General features: G+C 46.8%; 1 protein-coding gene across 2 annotated transcripts in view; it reads right to left on the bottom strand.

Moving 5' to 3' along the window:
- The window catches only part of VCL (vinculin), a 114,170-nt gene that overhangs the window by 3,674 nt on the left and 92,263 nt on the right, over positions 1-18,233 (bottom strand). Inside the window, exons 14-21 of one of the 2 annotated variants that reach the window (XM_082716805.1) lie at positions 13,916-14,065; positions 11,793-11,901; positions 10,385-10,687; positions 8,808-8,932; positions 7,323-7,508; positions 4,022-4,225; positions 1,815-2,018; positions 1,305-1,409 (exon numbers count right to left, since the gene is read on the bottom strand). In XM_082716805.1, the coding sequence (XP_082572931.1) occupies positions 1,305-1,409; positions 1,815-2,018; positions 4,022-4,225; positions 7,323-7,508; positions 8,808-8,932; positions 10,385-10,687; positions 11,793-11,901; positions 13,916-14,065 (1,386 nt within the window). The remainder of the gene's footprint in view (positions 1-1,304; positions 1,410-1,814; positions 2,019-4,021; positions 4,226-7,322; positions 7,509-8,807; positions 8,933-10,384; positions 10,688-11,792; positions 11,902-13,915; positions 14,066-18,233) is intronic. The other variant, XM_082716804.1, reaches the window with a different exon arrangement.

Below are 18,233 nucleotides of genomic sequence, written 5' to 3'. Positions count from 1 at the left end.
GTGAGAACTATTGGATGAAAACTGCCATGAAAGCACCACTCGTACTAGACCGTAGCCTCCCTGTCTCCTCCAAAGTGCTCCTGGCCTGAGATCAGGGTGGTTTCCCAAACTACCCTGTGAGTTCCCCAGGGAGAGGAACTCAAGACAAACTTTTATTTTTCCTTTTTTTTTTTAAGTTTTTATTTGACGGGGCACCTGGGTGGCTCAGGCAGTAAGTGTCTACCTTCAGCTCAGGTCACGATCCCAGGGTCCTGAGATCGAGCCCCACATCGGGCTCCCTGGTTGGCAGGAAGCCTGCTTCTCCCTCTCCCACTCCCCCTGCTTGTGTTCCCTCTCTCAATGTGTCTCTTTCTGTCAAGTAAATAAATAAAAATCTTTAAAAAAAGAAAAAAGAAAAAAAGATTTTATTTGACAGAGAGAGACACAGCATCCTTGGCAGGATGCCAGGCAGGGAGCCTGACGTGGGGCTTGATCTATGGACCCTGGGATCAGGACCTGAACTGAAGGCAGACACTTAACAACTGAGCCACCCAAGCGCCCCTCTATTTTTTTTTAACCCCTACTCACATGCGTATCTGTGTGAGCCCATCTGGGCAGTTCAACGAAAGACGTGCTACCTACAGTAAGAGGACGCTAGTAGACTGGCTCACAGTAGGGCTGACTAGAGAGGAGATACGGAGAAGAGATGCCCAAAGGAGGGCTTTCCCTATAGTCCTGGGCCACGTTTCCAGGAGGCAGCGAAAGAGGACAGACTCCAAAAAGTGGTTGCCAGCCCTTAAAAGAACCCTCCCACCAACTTTATTTCAGTGTCTGTCAAAGAAACCAGGAGAAGCACCTCCTTTGAGCCGACCTTTCAGCCTCAGCACATGCCTGTCTCAGGCCCCTGAAAAGCCGACACTCTTCACCTCCCCAGGTACTTCTCACCCGGTGAGCTGGGAAGCACAAGTGCTTTCCAGCCGCAAAGACACAACGGGCAGGAGTGGACGGGAACTGGAGGCCTCCGGAGAGTCAACGCCTATTCCACGGAGACAAAGAACTGAGCAGAGTCCCAAGTGTTAATTGGCACGTCACCCCAGGCCTCAGCTTCCCCTCTGTAAAGTGACAAAAGTTGCATAAGAACTTTCCTTCCCCTTCGAAGTTTCTGACGCATCTATGCAACACAGATGCCCTTCTAAGAGAGTTAAGAGTCCATTCCACATACTGAATACTCAAGTCACAGGTCAGATTTTCCCCAAAGCTGAGTTAAATCGCTATAAAGGGGCTCCAAAACTATTGGTAAGAAACCAGAAGCAGCGGACACATACCTGCTCGGACTCCTCGTCACTGATGTTGGTCCGGCCCAGCATAGTGGCCTTCACCGTGGACAGGATCTTGAGTTGGGTGCTTATGGTTGGGATTCGCTCGCATACCTAAGAAGCAAACTTAATTTAGCATGTTTCTAATGTTTTCCTTGCCCATAAGCTCTTTGAGGACACGACTTCTCTACCTCTGATGTCCTAGAGGCTGGCGTGCAGAAGGCACCCTGTAAATTAGCCACAGAATCCCACTTGGTTTCTCCCTAGGATTAGTACAGTCCCTCTGTTCAGAAAGGAAGCATTATAATTTTTTCATATGATTAGGCAAGAAGTTTTCCTGTCTTTCCCAAATATACGTGTGTTTCCCCTTTCTGCTATTTCTTCAGAGTTCCTCCGCCTCCTCCTTGCTCATCCAGTTTTCTCTCTCCTGCTTTCTCCCTCCCATGCCCCCAACTCAGACACACACATACACACACACACACACACACACACACACACACACACGCTACCCTTGCGTACCTGTAAGAGGTTGGTTCTAATCCGCTTATCTGTGCACTGCTTGGCAACCTCCTTGGCCAACCGCGTCACCTCATCTGAGGCCTTGGCAATGTCCTTGGCACACTGAATCAGTGCCCGCTTGGTACCACTGCCCCCTCTTACCAGCCGAGACATCTCAGCCATCAGCAGAGCCATGCGCTTGGCTGCTGCAATGATGTCATTGCCCTAGAGAGAGAAGCAAAGATATAATATGAGCTCAGCCCACACGGTGGCCAAGTTAGGGAAGGAAGGAAGAAGTGCAGAGAAGAGAGGAGGGAGCCTGCTGCTCTAGCAGCCTCTGGAAGGGTGAGGAGATTAGAAAAGGACTGTTCTTGAGTGATACAGACAGTACAGGAGGACAGAGAGAAGAGGGAGCCGGGGGGCTCCTCCCAGCACTCCATGAGAGAGACAGAGAGAGACGACCCTACTGAAAAGAGGAAGACCTGCAGATTAGTCTGGAAGGGCAATATGTGCTCCCCGCATAGCACTGAACGAGCACTTCATCTCCAGGTTAATCATGTCAATCAAAATGAGGATGGGACAGAGAAGTTGGTTAAACAGGCATTTCCCTTTCAGGAGGGGAAAGCAGGAGAGCTTGCTTGAGGGGAAAAATACAGAGGAGCCTTTCCAGACGCTGAAATCATCCTCTTCACCCTAACTCTTGTTACAAATAGCAGCCAAGGACTATGGCTGCTGAGCTAGGATTTAAACCAAGTAACTATTATCAGCTTTGGTGAGAAAAGATCTATTTTCTCACCTAGACTGTTCCTGCCCTCCCTGCTACTGCGTCTTATTTGTCCTGTCGGCCTCAGGGAACATGTTATTTTAATTTGTCACATTTTAAAAGGCCAAGAATCAATTCCTCAGTCCTCTCAGCTAAGTGGCTTCAATTAAAGAGACCTTCAGCCAAGAGCAGAAAAGTACAAGTCATGAGTCAAGCTGTACATGGAGCCCCCACTCCAGCTCATAGCAGTTTACCTTCAATGGGGTATTTGGGTTCATTAAAACCCTCATGGGTTGTAATAAAGAAATGTATAAGAAATTTACTTTATGCCCTCAAAAGGTGCACCTTTTGGCTGCTAACAACCAGAAACAACAATCGCAATGTTCAAAACTACCTAAAAGGTCAGGCCCTACTCATTTTTCCCCTCACGCTTTTCAATTTTCTGCACAAGGCAGTGAGGCATACACAAACCATGCCCTGCTGGGCACCCTGTGAGACACCCCCACAGGCACCCAGAGATGGCCGAGCGCTATGCTGGGAGGCATGTGACATCTCAGGCAATCACGGAGGCCACAGAGAATATGGGGAAGGGAAAAAATCACGAGAACAGGAGCGGGTTAGACATGGCCTTCTGGGCCCATCTCTTCCAGGGTAGACCTGGGATCGTTCCAGGATTCATGAACTTGATTAGAAAACAGTGTGGTGCTGAGGTTAGTTATTATCCATCACTCTTCAAACCCTTTCTTCTTGCAACATGCTACCTTCAAAGGGAAAAAAGTGATCACCCTCCTCCTCCACTCCCCACACCAGTATTGGTTCAGTCCCAAGGCCAAAGCTCTGTGGCTGCCCATCCTGCAGCCCTGAGTGCTCTCTGCTCTCCACCCCCAGCCCATCCCCCTGGAACACCTGGACAAGCAGTCAGTGAAGCCCCCTTCCCTGTGGGTTCCCGTCAAGGCCAGCATCTGCCAGGCAGCCAAGTGCAGGGCAGCAAGCAGTCCGCCCCAGAGACCCTGCCATATAAAGCTGCTTCCCACTCCGGCCCACTCCACCTGAGCCATCCATGACAGGTCAGCAGAGGACGGGGTGGCAGGCCAAGCTCCATGGTCAGGCCAGGTGACCTCTTAATGGTCTATAGTGGTTCCTGACCTGCAAGTCATTGAGAGACCCAGAACTTCCCAAGGGCTTTAGGGTTCTAATCGTGGCCCCGAGGTCAGTAAGAAAACGAATCCTTTCAGAAAGTGACCCATCTCTACCCCCCACTGGTCATAAATGCAATCCAATTAATCGGGCATTAGCAGACCTATCAAACTCGTGAAGCCAGTCCTGACAACAAGGTGCAGACAGACAGAGGCCCGCCCCGCTCAGACTCACAGGACTTGCACAGATCATGAGTGATGCAATGTGTCAAGGCTGCACATGGCCGGATGCATACAGAGCAGCCCCGCCGGGGGTGCTAGATCAGTACCTTACTAGACCACTTGGTAGCTTCCCGATGCAGGGACTGAGCCGCGGCCAGAATGGGCTGGTTGACCGGCTGATTGGATGGCATTAACAGCAGCTCAGGTTCGAAATCGTCTTCCATGTCAGGGGGGACAGGGAACCCAACAGCATCAGCCGCATCTGCCTCAGCTACAACACCTACACCCACCTCAGCGGCCCGGTTACCCGGCTTTGTCGATGGCAGGGAGGATGAGAAACAGGGACAGTGTTAGTCAGAGCAGTAGGACAGGGGAGCTGAGCATCACTTGGTTTAGTAACCAAAGCTTGCCTAAGATGGGAAAAAAAAAACGGCACCTCTCCAGAAGCCAGACAAACCAAACTCCACCGAAGGGGGATTCTCAGCCTCCAGCACCAGCCAGAGTCCCCACTGTTGTCAGTGAGGGAAAGAAAGAGACTCACTCCAAAGGCAAAAGGTTTCCCGAGAAAAATGTAAACCAAGAAAGCAAGTGGCATCCCTTTTTTATTTATACACTTACCACCAAAGTTAAACTTGCCAAGAATAATTTTCATGTCATAACATTTCTGAGGAGCCAAACAACCAAACAATAGTAGCTGATTACCTTTAAAAGGAATCCAGAGGGAAAAAAGTAAATGTGGCCACACAACTTGCTCTGAATGGAACAAAGTGATCCCCACCCCCCAGCCCCCACTAGCTCCTATGGAAACTGTTCTAGATCTTCTGGGACACAGGAAGTGACCTGGGTCAGCTCTGCAAGTTGCCAGACAGATCATTATTTCCAGCAGGAGTTAAAAGATCCCAGCATTTAAAAATGATACAGCAGAAGCCACGGACAGCAAACCAGGAAAGAGGCACAGAAAACGAATGCAGTGATGAGTGAGGAGGACTTGTCAAATCCCCCACAATCAGCCAGTGGAAAGGAGCCTCCAGACTGGGCCTCACCCAGATTCCCATCTCAGGGAAAACCCACACTTCAGACCAGTTCTCTCTATCCCCTCAAGGCCTTTGGACACAAACACCTCCATGACCTCCTCCTGCACCCATTGCTACTACTGACCCAGAAAGCTGTTCCCGGGGTACAACTTAAATCTCTCCTGTTGCACAGCAGGGTTCTCAATCCAACCTTAAGGTACATACTTCACAGATAACTCAGGAACATAGCTACTGACCAACGCTGAGTTCAGAGGAGCCCAAATCAGTACCCATGAGAGAACAGGACCTGTGATGGGGAAAGAATGGATTTAATACCATGGATGGGGATTCCGAAAGGCCAGGGCAAGCGGCAGTGTGATCAGATGTGAAATAGGCAGAGGGGAAAGCAAACAAAAGGAACTGCCTAAATGAAGCCAAGCCAAGTATATGAAGAATGGTAACGCACGTCCTTCTTTAAAAAAAAAAAAAAAAGAAAAATTTTAAAGTAATCTCTATACCTAACGTGGGGCTTGAACTCACAACCCCAAGATCAAGAGTCACGTGCTCTACCTAGTGAGTTGGCCCAGCATCCCAGAACACAAGTTCTTTATATCAAACATCTCTAACCAAGAGGAAGAGTTTACTTGTAAGTTTATTTGAGGTTGCTATCGCTCCTAAAATTCTTATCCTGCACAGGAAACCGGTCTCCAAAAGGTGAAGACAAAGTTGGAGAATTCAGAGCAAACAATGGGTTCAGGTACATTCTAAACCCTTTCCCTAAATTCTGTCTCCACCAGGACTCATCAACCAGGACTCCTTAGAGGAGAGGCCAGCTCACTGCTGCTGGGGAGTAGAGTCTCAAGGTGTGCAAAGACAGACACACAAACACATACCACCCTCACCACCCCAAACACACATGGTCAAGGAGCTCCTGACTCACAGCTCAAAGTCGGCAATTCTCCAATGCTCCAAGCCTGCACACAGTCAGACCTAAAGACTCCTGGCCACAAACGGGAAAGTGGGGTAAATATGTAGGCCGATGCTGTCTGCCCCTTAAGTTTGTTTATAATTCAAGTGTATTTTGTGTCCTGCTACACGATATATCTGGGTTTATTGTAACGAAATTTATTTATTTACTTATTTATTTTTTAAAGCTTTTATTTCTTTATTTGACAGAGAGAGAGCACAAGTAGGCAGAGCGACAGGCAGAGGAAGAAGGAGAAGCAGGCTCTCCACTGAGCAGGGAGCCTGATGCAGGGCTCAATCCCAGGACCCTGGGATCATGACCTGAGCCGAAAGCAGCCACTTAACCAACTGAGCCACCCAGGTGCCCCATGCTGAAATCTAATGAAATTTAGATTGCCTTTACAATCTTTGAGTAAAACCGAGCTCCACTGTCCCTTCCACCCCTCTTTCCACATGCACTGGGACTCTGCAAATGGTCCTGGAGGTGTGCACGCCCCAGGTGGAAAGGTAGAATTATAAATAATTCCACGGCCAGGCCCAACACCAGCAAGGTCACTATTCATTCCTTCTTAGAACCTAGGTTCACAGCTAACAGCACAGAAAAATAGAGAGTTTCAAAAACCAAGGTCGATTTCCCAGCCTGGAAAAACCCAAGATCAGCTGCAAGTAGAAGGTCCCCCGGAAACTACAGTTAATACAAAAGCCTGAGATGGCCAAGGGCAGGAAAAGGCAAATAAATGGCGGGAATAAAGATCTAGAAGAGGGGGTCGTATTACAGACAGTTGAGAACTGAGTTAAAAGTACATTTCACCACCCGGTGAGCAAGAATATTTAGTTCTTATCTAGAAAATCTACCAAGCACTTTTTCATCACTTCAGGGGAAATAGGCAAAAGTTATTCACAGGGTCTGACAGGTGCAGCACCCACATTTTCACCGACCACATGAATATTTACACTTTCAGATTTGTGGAGCTAGAGTTAGCCTGGAGTGGTCTTGAATTGGGAGGTGAGATGATTCTGAGAAAAGGACAAAGCACATAGCTCCTAAGCACATACCTGCTTTCATGGAAAACAGAAGGAAAATGCAAACACTTCAGCCAACTCTAGCAGAGCCCACAGAAGACTGTTTCACATCTGGAGTATTGATACTTAGCAAGAGAGCACTTAAAGACATTCAGCAATCCTGAGAAAGAAAAACAATTTCTAAAAGAACCCAAATGTCGCAGGTCGCAGCAATGGACACTTGCACGGACGGAGGAAAGGAACCTCCTTTCCAACATCTCACTAAGCCACGAGGAAGAAGAGGATCGTGTTATTGGCAACAGCAGGAACCAGAAGCAGAGAGAGGGTAACTTTCCAATCAGACTCTTCTTCCTGGGCTGTGTGCATGTCTTCATCCTTTTCCAACAAGAAAAGCCTCATTACTTACCTTGCTGGACCACTTGCGAGCCTCATCGTGGAGCTGCCTGGCAGCCATCATCATTGGCTGGTTGATCACCTCCCCGGCTTTCTGCTCAGGGAACTCTTCATCCTTCTCCTCTGGTGGTGGGGGCCTGGGTGGAGGGACCTCACCCTCAGGCAGAGGTGGTTTGGGAGGAGCAAGCTCATCGGCCAGCTAGAGAGAGAATTACTGGGTTGTAAGTAAAACCCTAGGAACTACTTCTCCTCTAGAACTCTTTCCTTTCCTTTAAAAGCATCCCCAGAAAAGCCACCCACGTTCATTCCATATAAGACCACCCACACGGAGCACAAGGACCACCTGCCTGAATCGCCACAGATGCATATTTTCTTCCTTGCTTCTCCACAAAAAGCCAGCAGCTAGAGTTCTGGATGAATCCCAGGGAGGCACACACAGTACTGCTAGACCAAGGCTCCCCAAAGAGGATGGATCTCATTTGTGGTCCTGACTGTTTCAGGGCAGTTGCACAGGTGACTAACTTCTCCCCAGGGCTTGTTTCCTCATCTGTCAATGAGGGGTAGCTAAACCAATTGACCTCTAAGATCTTGATTCTAAGTGTCAGGAATTTGCCGATCCCATAAGAAGCCAGGCCCCAGAGTAGCCCTTCCACTGGCCCCAACCAGGCACCAAGAGCCCAGCTACAAAGAAGCAAATGAAGCTGAAACGTTGGAGGCTAGAGAAGCACTGTGCCTTGGGCAAAAGGACCCAATTCTGTCCTCAACCAACTTAGAAACTTCCATCTTTTACTGACATGAAACACAGGAAAGTAAGTCAAGGAAAGTAAATCAAATTATTGCCTTGATGCGCTATTCCCAAAGTCCAGCTGTCTCCAATACTGTTAGTTAGAACAATTACCATTTCCTATTCTAGGATTTGTATCTATAAGTTATTGCCCAGCTAAACCTCCTCCGAAACCATTTACCTACGGAAGAATAAATTTATGGCACTTTGGGGAACATAAAAAGAGTTGAAATTATAGTTGGAGGAAAATATACTTTTAAAAAACAGACTATTATTTTTGTTACTAAACAAAAAAGTCAAGTAAAGAAGACTGTACACAAATCTAATCACCTCAGTTTTGCCCTTGTCAATTGGGAACACAAAAAAAATCTCCTCGCCACCAGGTCACTTTCTCTCTCCTCAGTAACTCATCCTACGACTTCATCACTCATCACATCCACACTTGCCAAAGCCAGCGCACCTCTGCTCCAGTCAGTCCCCATCAGAGCAGGCCAGGCCCATGACCCCCACCGACCCAGCACGCCCTGCACAGAAGCACGGGCGCAGGACTCTACTGGTTCTGGAATGCAAGTCAACTTGTGTGTCCAAGGAAGCTTCAGGTAAAAGCCAAACGAAGACACCTCATCCACAAGGCTCCGAGCACAGCTTACCTCCCTCTTGCTACAGTTCTAGCCCCCTCGGCTCAGTTCTCCCCGTCACTCCGAATCTACTTACACGGAGCTGTTCAAGATCCGGAGGAGGAGGTGGGAAGTCAGGCTCCTGAGGTTGGAAGGCTTCTCTGACCTTGGCCACAGCTCCCAGGATCCGATAACCCGAGTCCAGGAAGCTCTTTTGCAGGCCTAAACACAAGATGCCCTCACTTTCACTAGGCAGGTCAGTGCCCTGGAGCACCGTCTGTCCAGCCGCAGAACTGGTTTCTATGAACAAAAGCTGCATGTGAAGCTGCCAGGAAGCACCACAGGCAGTGACTGAAGGGGAAGGGCCGGAAGGGCCAGGCAGATGCCATTAGGCCTACAGAGAGCTAATCCCTGTGGTGTGGGCAGGGTGCCTTCTTGCCTGCACAATCAGCAAGTACTCAAGACGTTCCTGGGTGTGATCACTTCGGGCTCAGGTGGTGCTCATCACCCCTTGACAGTGAAGCCGTCAAGAGATAAGCCTGTCCAACTCAGAACAGGGAAGATGTCGTTTCAGATTGAGCAGACATCCCCTGAGGACGTCTCACCTTTCTCCCGACTCCTTCACTCACCTTGGCAGTAAGTGTGTTAACCCCTAGGTTGAACTGCCACTGCTATGGTACCCGGTCACCTGGGATTCAGGAATTCTGCTCAAACTTTTAGAAACTCCAATTAGGAAATGGAGCGTGTCCTTAGTGACAGTAGCTTGAAGATGTGAGAAAGATCCTGCCTGGGTTAAGGGTAAACAGGGCAGCCCTTCCCACTGCCTAACGGTGCCTGGATTCCACTCATGGGCCAGACACACTGGATGCTCCCAACAGGAAGGAATTCCGATGTTTCTAACCAAAGGAGTGGTAACATCTTCAGTAATACTGAAAACATGCTCACAATTCAGCTAAAGAAAATCCAGATTCTTTGGTGTAGGATCATGATATTCTCAGAGGAGATCTACAGGTCAATTTAAGCCCTCCAGATTTGACAGAAACCAAAAATATATTACAGAGAAAAAAGCATTTTAAGAAAAGCAGAAGAGAAGATATGCCCATTACATAAGCTAAATGGCTGATAAAATGGTTTTCATGCCATTTTTGAGAAATTTCCAAAATAATGACTAAACGGAGCCAAGAGCCATCTAGTCAGGCAACATGAAGAAAGCACAGAAAAGTCGGTCCAAAGCAACTAACTCGCAATGAACCTTCCAGTATTGCAGAAAATATTCTGTGCCATATATATATATATATATATATTTTTTTTTTTTTTAAACATAAAAAAATTAATCTAGGGGCACCTGGGTGGCTCAGTGGGTTAAGCCTCTGCCTTCGGCCCAGGTCATAATCTCAGGGTCCTGGGATCAAGCCCCGCATCGCACTCTCTGCTCAGCAGGGAGCCTGCTTCCCTTCCTCTCTCTGCCTGCTGCTCTGCCTACTTGTGATCTCTGTCAAATAAATAAATAAAATCTTTAAAAAAAAAAGATTAATCTGGCATTCTCAAACTAAGAATCTGCAGTGTTTGCTCCCAGACGCAGTACATGGTGGTGGCAGGGTGGGTACAAATCGTCTCAGCACCCTGTCAGCTTCCTGAGGTAACCTCTCAAGTGAGGTGCCAGGCACTGCTTACCAGGGTCAGAAATGTTTCCAGCCACAGCCTTGGCGTCCATCACCATGGGGGAGATGGTCTTGCTCAATTCGTCAGAGGCGGCTTTCACAGCCTCGCGGAACTTGGGATCCTCAGAGTTCTCCACCTCCCTCTTGGCCACCAGCAGGATACGGTTGGCCCGGCGGGCAATGCTGGTGGCCCCGGCAACCAGCATCTGTGGCTGGATGTTGGCCATGGCTACTTTACACTTGTCCAGGTCTTTTTTAATTGCTTCTTCAGAAGCATCCAGTAGAGATTTAGTATCGATAGCTTCGTCCACCAGTCCTGTCAGAACAGAAATGGAATTTTGTTTCTGTTTTAGAAAAGCAGAGACTCAAAAACCCTCTTGTCCACTCAAGGTTCTCACGTGAAAGTAGAACACCCAGAATTCTCTCCTTTAGCCCTAAGTCCTTCCTAAACAATCAAAAGCTTCCAGGTGATTTACCTTAGTTCAAAAAAAAAGTGAAGATGTCATCCAGGAGGCCATATAGATTCACGACACCCATACCGACCGTGGTCACCGGCCTTCTCGGGTCCTCTGCGGCCCGCAGGAATCGCAGCGACAACGGGAGGACGGCGTCTCTGGCCTTCACCGCATCTCCACATTATGCTAATAACATTTTCTCCCTGCCCGGCTCACTCCACAGCCATCTGTTGCTTGTTGGCAGCTGGTCTTGCCCCAGACGAGCCACGAGGAGGGTTCTAATAACCTTGACGGCCTGCTTCTTGTTTCGGTTACCTCTCTTCCGACACCCCGGGAGCTCCACTTTCATCTCTGGCTGCTAGGGACCCTGTCACGGCAGGTCCTGCAGGGACGCCAAGGAGCCCACGTTCCTCATCTCCTCCCTCCTCGCCTATCCCTCCCTGCACGGACAGTGAAGAAGGTTTGGAGGTGCCACTTCCCTAGTACAGACACACGTTTGTTGGTGGTTGGTTTCTCCTTTTTTAAAAAAAAAAACTACGTAGTTGACAAGTTGAAGGAAACTCTGAGACAAGTTGTATTAAATGGTAGCTATTGTGGTTCCTTGAAATGTGAACCCACTGGAAATGACAGGGACACTTACTGTATCCACAAACACTGCCTCCAGCCTCTGAAACCAAACCCTGGTTCAGACCGAGCAAAGGCACTATTCAAAGGGAAGACAGGAGCTGTAACAATGAGCATCGCACAGGGAGGGCAGAATTAAAAGAAAAGAGACTCAAAGAGCCTCTCTTCAAAGTTGCAAGGCCTGAATGAGAAGCCTCAGCCTTAATCAGGGCCAAGTACACTGTCAGGCACATGACCATCCCTTCATCCAATTACAGCTGAGTAACATAACCCGACCTGCTCGAGTTTCTCAGAACTCATTCCTCTAGGACTAGACAGTAAGAGCTTCACACACAACTCTACCTGTCATTTTTTCGACATTATCGATCCACTGGTTCTTCATGGTCTCAAAATGTTCGTAAGCAGCTTGATTTCCAGGATTCCTAAGTAAGATGCGAGCAGCTGAGATGACCTGTCAATGACAAAACAACCTTTAAACCCCAGGGCGTCCTCCCACTGGAATACATTCAGCAAAGCTTTCCCCTCTCCACCTACAGATGGCACTAGAAAGCCAAAAATGCACAAGTCTTAGCAGGCTGAACACAGGAGACTTAGGTCTCCTAAGGACCTCACCCGCAGAGCCAGTGCAGAAAGCTATATAGTCATAGCCTGATTTTTGAGCAGGTAACAGAATGACAAAGGAAATGGCATTCACCTCAGAACCCACACAGAACTGACAACAACCCTCGATGTGGACTCTTCCATCTTACCAAGCACCACCAAGAAAGATACTAAAAATTACTTTAAAGTGATATGTATGAACATTCATTAAAAAGTAGCTGTCTACAGTTAACGAAGTACTTTCACATCCATTATCTTACTTAATCCTCACAACAACCCTATGAAACAGGACAGGTAACTTCTGCAACTTTACAGACTCAAAAAGCAAGACTCAGGAAACGTAAGTGACTTGCTCAAGAGCTCCCAGCAACCAGTTACAGAAGTTAGGGAAGGAACTAACATTTACCGAGTATTTGGTAAGTTACAGGCTTTAAGTATATCCTCTCAGTCCTCCAAATTACCCATTAGGAAGGAATTCTCTTCATTTTACAGATGAGGAAATTCAAGGTCACAGAGGATTCAGGTCCAGATCTGTCTCCAAAGCCTTACTCTTGCTGAAGCTGGTATCTGTAGTTTTCTGTTTCTCTTTTTTAGGAATCTCAGTTCTGTACAGAAATACCTATGTTCTATGTCCCACACTTTATGGAAATTTTTAAAGAAAATTATACATGTTCATATTTTGTGGAAGTACTTTTAAAAAGTTGGACACGTATGATTTTTCAAGAGAACCTAACTTGTTACATGCCACGTGGGCAAAAGATAAATAATGAAGACGTGTATTTTTTTTTCCCATCCTTTCCTGCAAGTTCCCATCAAAGGGATACATTAGCCAGTATCACAGATGTGTAAAGCCTAGCATGGGTCTTGATGTACTACAGGTACATAATACACGTCTGCCAAATAAATCTATTTTTAAAAAATGAATTTTCTATAATTTGCTTAGGGAAAATGTGCAAACATCACACTAAATGATGTTGAACTGATATTCTTTTTTTTTTTTAAAGATTTTATTTATTTATTTGACAGAGAGAAATCACAAGTAGATGGAGAGGCAGGCAGAAAGAGAGAGAGGGAAGCAGGCTCTCCACTGAGCAGAGAGCCCGATGCGGGACTCGATCCCAGGACTCTGAGATCATGACCTGAGCTGAAGGCAGCGGCTTAACCCACTGAGCCACCCAGGCGCCCTTGAACTGATATTCTTAAGAACACCTCTCACAGGGGTGCCTGAGTGGCTCAGTGGGTTAAAGCCTCTGCTTTTGGCTCAGGTCATGATCCCAGGGTCCTGGGATCAAGCCCCACATCGGGCTCTCTGCTCCATGGGGAGCCTGCTTCCCCCTCTCTCTCTCCTGCTTCTCTGCCTACTTGGGATCTCTGTCTGTCAAATAAATAAATAAAATCTTTTTAAAAAAAAAGAAAGAATACCTCTCACATATTAGATCTTAAATTCCTGTCCAATTTGTTTTCTTTTGTCCCCACTCTTCCAATAAACTGTTCACAGCACACTGGCTATAATTTGATTATTTAATGAAGTAGAAAGAAAGCAAGTCAGGAACACAACCTCAAAGAGACATGGGGAAAGGCATAAGCTATACTATGAAAACAGACTAACGTCTGGAGATTATCCAAATATCACCCTAATTATGGATGCGTGTGAGCAGAGGTTGCTTTACCAGGTTTTTCCACCCTCAAAAGTTGTTTATGATCATTGTAGGAAACTAAAACATAAAAATGATTTTGACACCTTGTGTTTCTTTCATGACAATATTCAGTAAGTGTTCAAAATGTACAGAAACTGATTTGTAATTGACCTTTACTGAACACTACACGGTGGGTACTGAAACAATGAAGAATGAACAAAATTCAACCTGGGGTGTGAGTTCTCGGGCCGTCTTTACTGATGCCTGAATGCCTTCCACTGTGGCTTTATTAGCAGTTCCAACAGCGGCCGCCTTCTCCGCCGTGGCACCAAGCCTTCCTGAATGGTGCTCGAAGTTAGCCGCCCTCTCATCAAACACCTTGAGGAAAAACAAAGACATTAGGAACACTTATTTCAATAAAATGAGTCAGGAAGCCTAAGAAAAACTATTTCTTAGCCTAAGAAAAACTCTCTCTTGAGCAGCAACTGCTCAAGCAAAGACTTCACAGATGACATCAAACCCTAGTAACTACGACCACAATCTGGCGATTGCCAGGCCCTGGCCTTGCTCTGTCTCCTCAGAGGCTTGGCCATAAGCATCATGCACACACTTGCCTTTCCGTTCAACCAATGCTTACCAAGTGCAGAGAGGACATACAGCACTGTGTCATCTGCAACAAGGAGTTCACAGAGTGTGAAGACTTCAAAAATCCCTGTTTACAAAAGTCTTATCCTGTGAAGAGGACAGGCAAGCCCACTCCAGGCTCCAAGGTGCGTGGAAAACTCAAGAATATCCACAGTCCTAAGCTGAACTCCAGCTTCTTCAAGGCAGCATCCCTCACATATCCATTACCATTAATGTTGTAAAAACTCTGCCCCTGACCTCCAGGGGAAAAACGATAGCTGGTGCTCACAATCAGGCCCGACACTAGGGCAAGGAAGGCTGCTTTTTATTCCCCCGCATACAAAACCGTCTACTGAACTGTTCATTCACCTCTCAAATTTAAAAGAAAAAGAAGAAGAAGAAGTTAGTTTTTTCCTTTGACTGGTTATTATGTGAGGTTGCATACAATGAACGGGACTATTTAACTCCAATAAAATGACAAAAGCGCATCTGTCACTTGTTTGGATAACAATGCTTGAAAACACAAGGCATCCCCAACAGTGCTGGGTCAGGTTTACACTCTACAAAGAGCACGTCAGGAATGGCCATGGCAGGACCCATCCTCTTCCTTGCCTCCTTCTGAGGGTCTGCCTGCCCTACTCGGAGACAGCTGTCTAGCTCCTGGCGGACCACCTCGAAAGCCCTAACAGGCTCCCGGTTCAAGAGCAGGCTCCATTCGCATTGCCAGGGCACTGTGTTGACCCACTCAAGTCTCTTCCCCACACTGGCCCCTTGTTTCAGTTCAGTCACCTGGGTTCTTGCCATTTAATGCTCAGAATCTCTGTCTAAATCTCTGATCTCCTAGTCCCCTTCACCTAGCCTGTCCTTGTTCCTTATCTTGGCTGGTCTCCTGCACTCTGGATCCACAGGTCTTTCGCTTATCCTAGTTAATCCACCCAGTTCCAGCCCTGTCTGCTGCTTCCTCTGATTTAACAGGCTGCTTAGCCCACTTTTCTTATCACTAAGTCAACATTACTGAGCACCTACTATATGCCAGACCCTGGGGTCGGCACTGAAGATATAAAAATGAGTAAGGCACAGTTTCTGCACCTCAGGAGCTTGCATCCTTGCTTATGAGCCAAAAGACCCATAAGCACTTATGATACTTACAATAGAGTGTACTGTGTACAATTATAAAGCTAACACTGCTACCATGGGAGCAAAGGGAAAGGCGCTTAAACCTATCCAGGACATAAAGGATAAAAGGATAAAGGATAAATAGGAACTAGCCAAAAAAGAAGGGAAAGACAACAGAGACAGAAAGAACAAGACATGGAAGGGGGAAAGAACAGAGTCCGCACAAAACTAGAAGCAATTAAATACTGCTGGGGCACGAATGGAAGGGCAGGGTTTGCAGGAAACAAGTACAGAGAGAGTATCAGGAACAGATCGTAGCACTCTGGCTTTATCCTATAAGAAAGGGAAGACCCACTGAAGGGCTTAGCAGTAAAACAGGGTCAAATCTTTTTTTTATTGGTGGCCGAGTGATAGATTCAAAGACCAGTCACAGCTGTGCAGTCAATTAGGCAGCAGGGGACACGGATCAGAACTAGAGCTCGAGCAACACGAATGGAAAATGTGAAGGATTGAAGAAATGTCTGTGAGATCAAATTAGCTTGCCTTAGTTATTTGCTGGCATGGGAAGAGTCAATGACAACTCACAAATTTCCAAGAGGGAGAGAGAGAACAGCAGGACAACACAGCCTGACGTATCAAGGACCCAGAAGAGACCCTTGATCTACTGGTCTAAAACTCAGAGAAGTCTGGAATGAAAAGAATAGCACACCACCCTAGTCTAAGGGGACCATGAGCTGAACCACGCCATGATGTAGACTGAAGAAAGAAATGGGAGTCATCAGCAAATAAGAATTACACAAACCTCTACCTACCAATTCCACTGGTCTTAAGTGTCTGACCCAACAACCCCTTCTTCTCTGCTGCCAATACTCGCTTTCCTAGATTCCTCTACGGCTGGAGCAGCTTATGAAACATAAACAAAGTCTCCTGGAGGATTTCTGGGAAAGCCTTTCCATTCAGCACCAATAATATGCCAGATAATAATGTGCCAATAATTGTTTTAAGAACTGGGAATATTCTTTCCTGCTTTGTCGAAGATTAGTTGACCACAATGTTGAGGGTCCGTTTCTAGGTTCTTTATTCTGTTCCATTCATCTGTCTGTTTCTGAGACGAGATGTCCATCGACAGGTAAATGAATAAAGAAGATGTGGTGTATACATACAATGGAATATGACTCAGCCACCAGAAAGGATGAAATCTTACCATTTACATCGATGTGGTTAAGAACTGGAGGGTATTATGCTGAGTGAAATGAGTCAATCAGAGAAAGACAATTATCATCTGATTTGACTCACATGAGTAATAAAAGAAACAGCGCAGAGGATCATAGGGAAAAAAGGAATGGGAAGAAATCAGAGAAATCAGAGAGGGAGACAAACCATGAGAGAGACTCTTAACTATGGGAAAGAAACGGGGCTGCTGCAGGGGAGACAGGTAGAGGGATGGAGTAGCTGGGTGACAGGCATTAAGGAGGGCACATGATGTGAAAGACACTGGATGTTAGATGTAACTAATGAATTACCGAACTCTACATCTGAAACTAATGATATTCTATATGTTGGCTAACTGAATTTAAATTTAAAAAATAATAATAATTTTTTTTTAAAAAAGAACTGGGAATAAAGGGGCGCCTGGGTGGATCAGTCGGTTAAGCATCTTCCTTCAACTCGGGTCATGATTCCAGGTTCCTGGGATCGAGCCCTAAGTGGAACTCCCTGCTTGGCAAGGAATCTGCTTCTCCCCCTCTGTACACCCCCGCCATGCTCTTGCTTGCTCTTGCTCTCTCTCACTCACTCTCTAATAAATAAATTAAATCTTAAAAGAATTGGGAATAAAGTACGACAAAGTCCTTGCCTGCATGGCCTTTCATGCTAATGTGAAGGAGAGAGACAAATAAGAAGTGAGGTAAACACGTCAAATGTTGAAAAATGCTGAGGCAAAAAGTAGGATATGGAGATTAGGAAATCCCTGGGGCGGGGGGAGGGGTTGTATCTTCAGCAGTGACCCAAAAGTGACATTTCAGTAGGCGCTGATGAAAGGGAATGACTAACACAAGTAATTCTCTATGGGAGGAACGGAGAGAACAAGCACAACGTTCGCAAGGTTAGAATGCAGTAAACATAACCGGGGCACACTGGGAATACAACACGAGGCGGTCAGTGTAGACCGAGGCGCATAAGGGGTGAGGGTGGTAGGACCCGGGGTCGGAGAAGCCAGAGGGAACCAGATGCAGTGGTGTGCTGAAGCCACGGTCACAACTCCGCCAGCCCCTCAGAGCCAAATATGCCGTCTCTTCCCAAGTCTGTGTTCAGTGACCCTGCACAGAGACACCCACCATGGGAATATTTATATCATGGAAGCAAACTTGACAAACCAGGGCTTTCTGGGTTTTAGACTTTTTTCCTGGAGTGCTGCCCCAAGCACAGCACTGGCCTTACTGTCATTGTAAGGACTCTGGTTTCTCTCGGGGACAGGAAGGAGTTGTTAGAAGGGGTTGAGGAGGAGAATGACATCAAATCATTTACAAGGACTGCCCTGATTTCTGTGTTGAGAATAAACTGTCCTGATAAAAGGGACAGTTGGGACTGGAGTGCCCTATCCCTTGTTTCTTACAGCCCTGAACATGGTGCATGGGGCTATAACAGCTGTCTCATACCAGTGCGGAAAGACCAAGAAAATTCCAGGCATGCCAGTTCTCGTGGTGTCAAGGGTTGCCTATCTCCATGTTTCTTGTTACACAATAAAAAGAAAACCCATTTGTTTTGGTCTCTGAGAGGCAGGTCTTGAACAGTTTACAACTAAAGA

The sequence above is a fragment of the Mustela nivalis genome (genome assembly GCF_964662115.1).
Source record: "Mustela nivalis genome assembly, chromosome: 2".
Taxonomy (NCBI): domain Eukaryota; kingdom Metazoa; phylum Chordata; class Mammalia; order Carnivora; family Mustelidae; genus Mustela; species Mustela nivalis.
The sequence above is the reverse complement of the archived record's forward strand: the minus strand, read 5'-3'. Positions and strand labels throughout refer to the sequence as shown.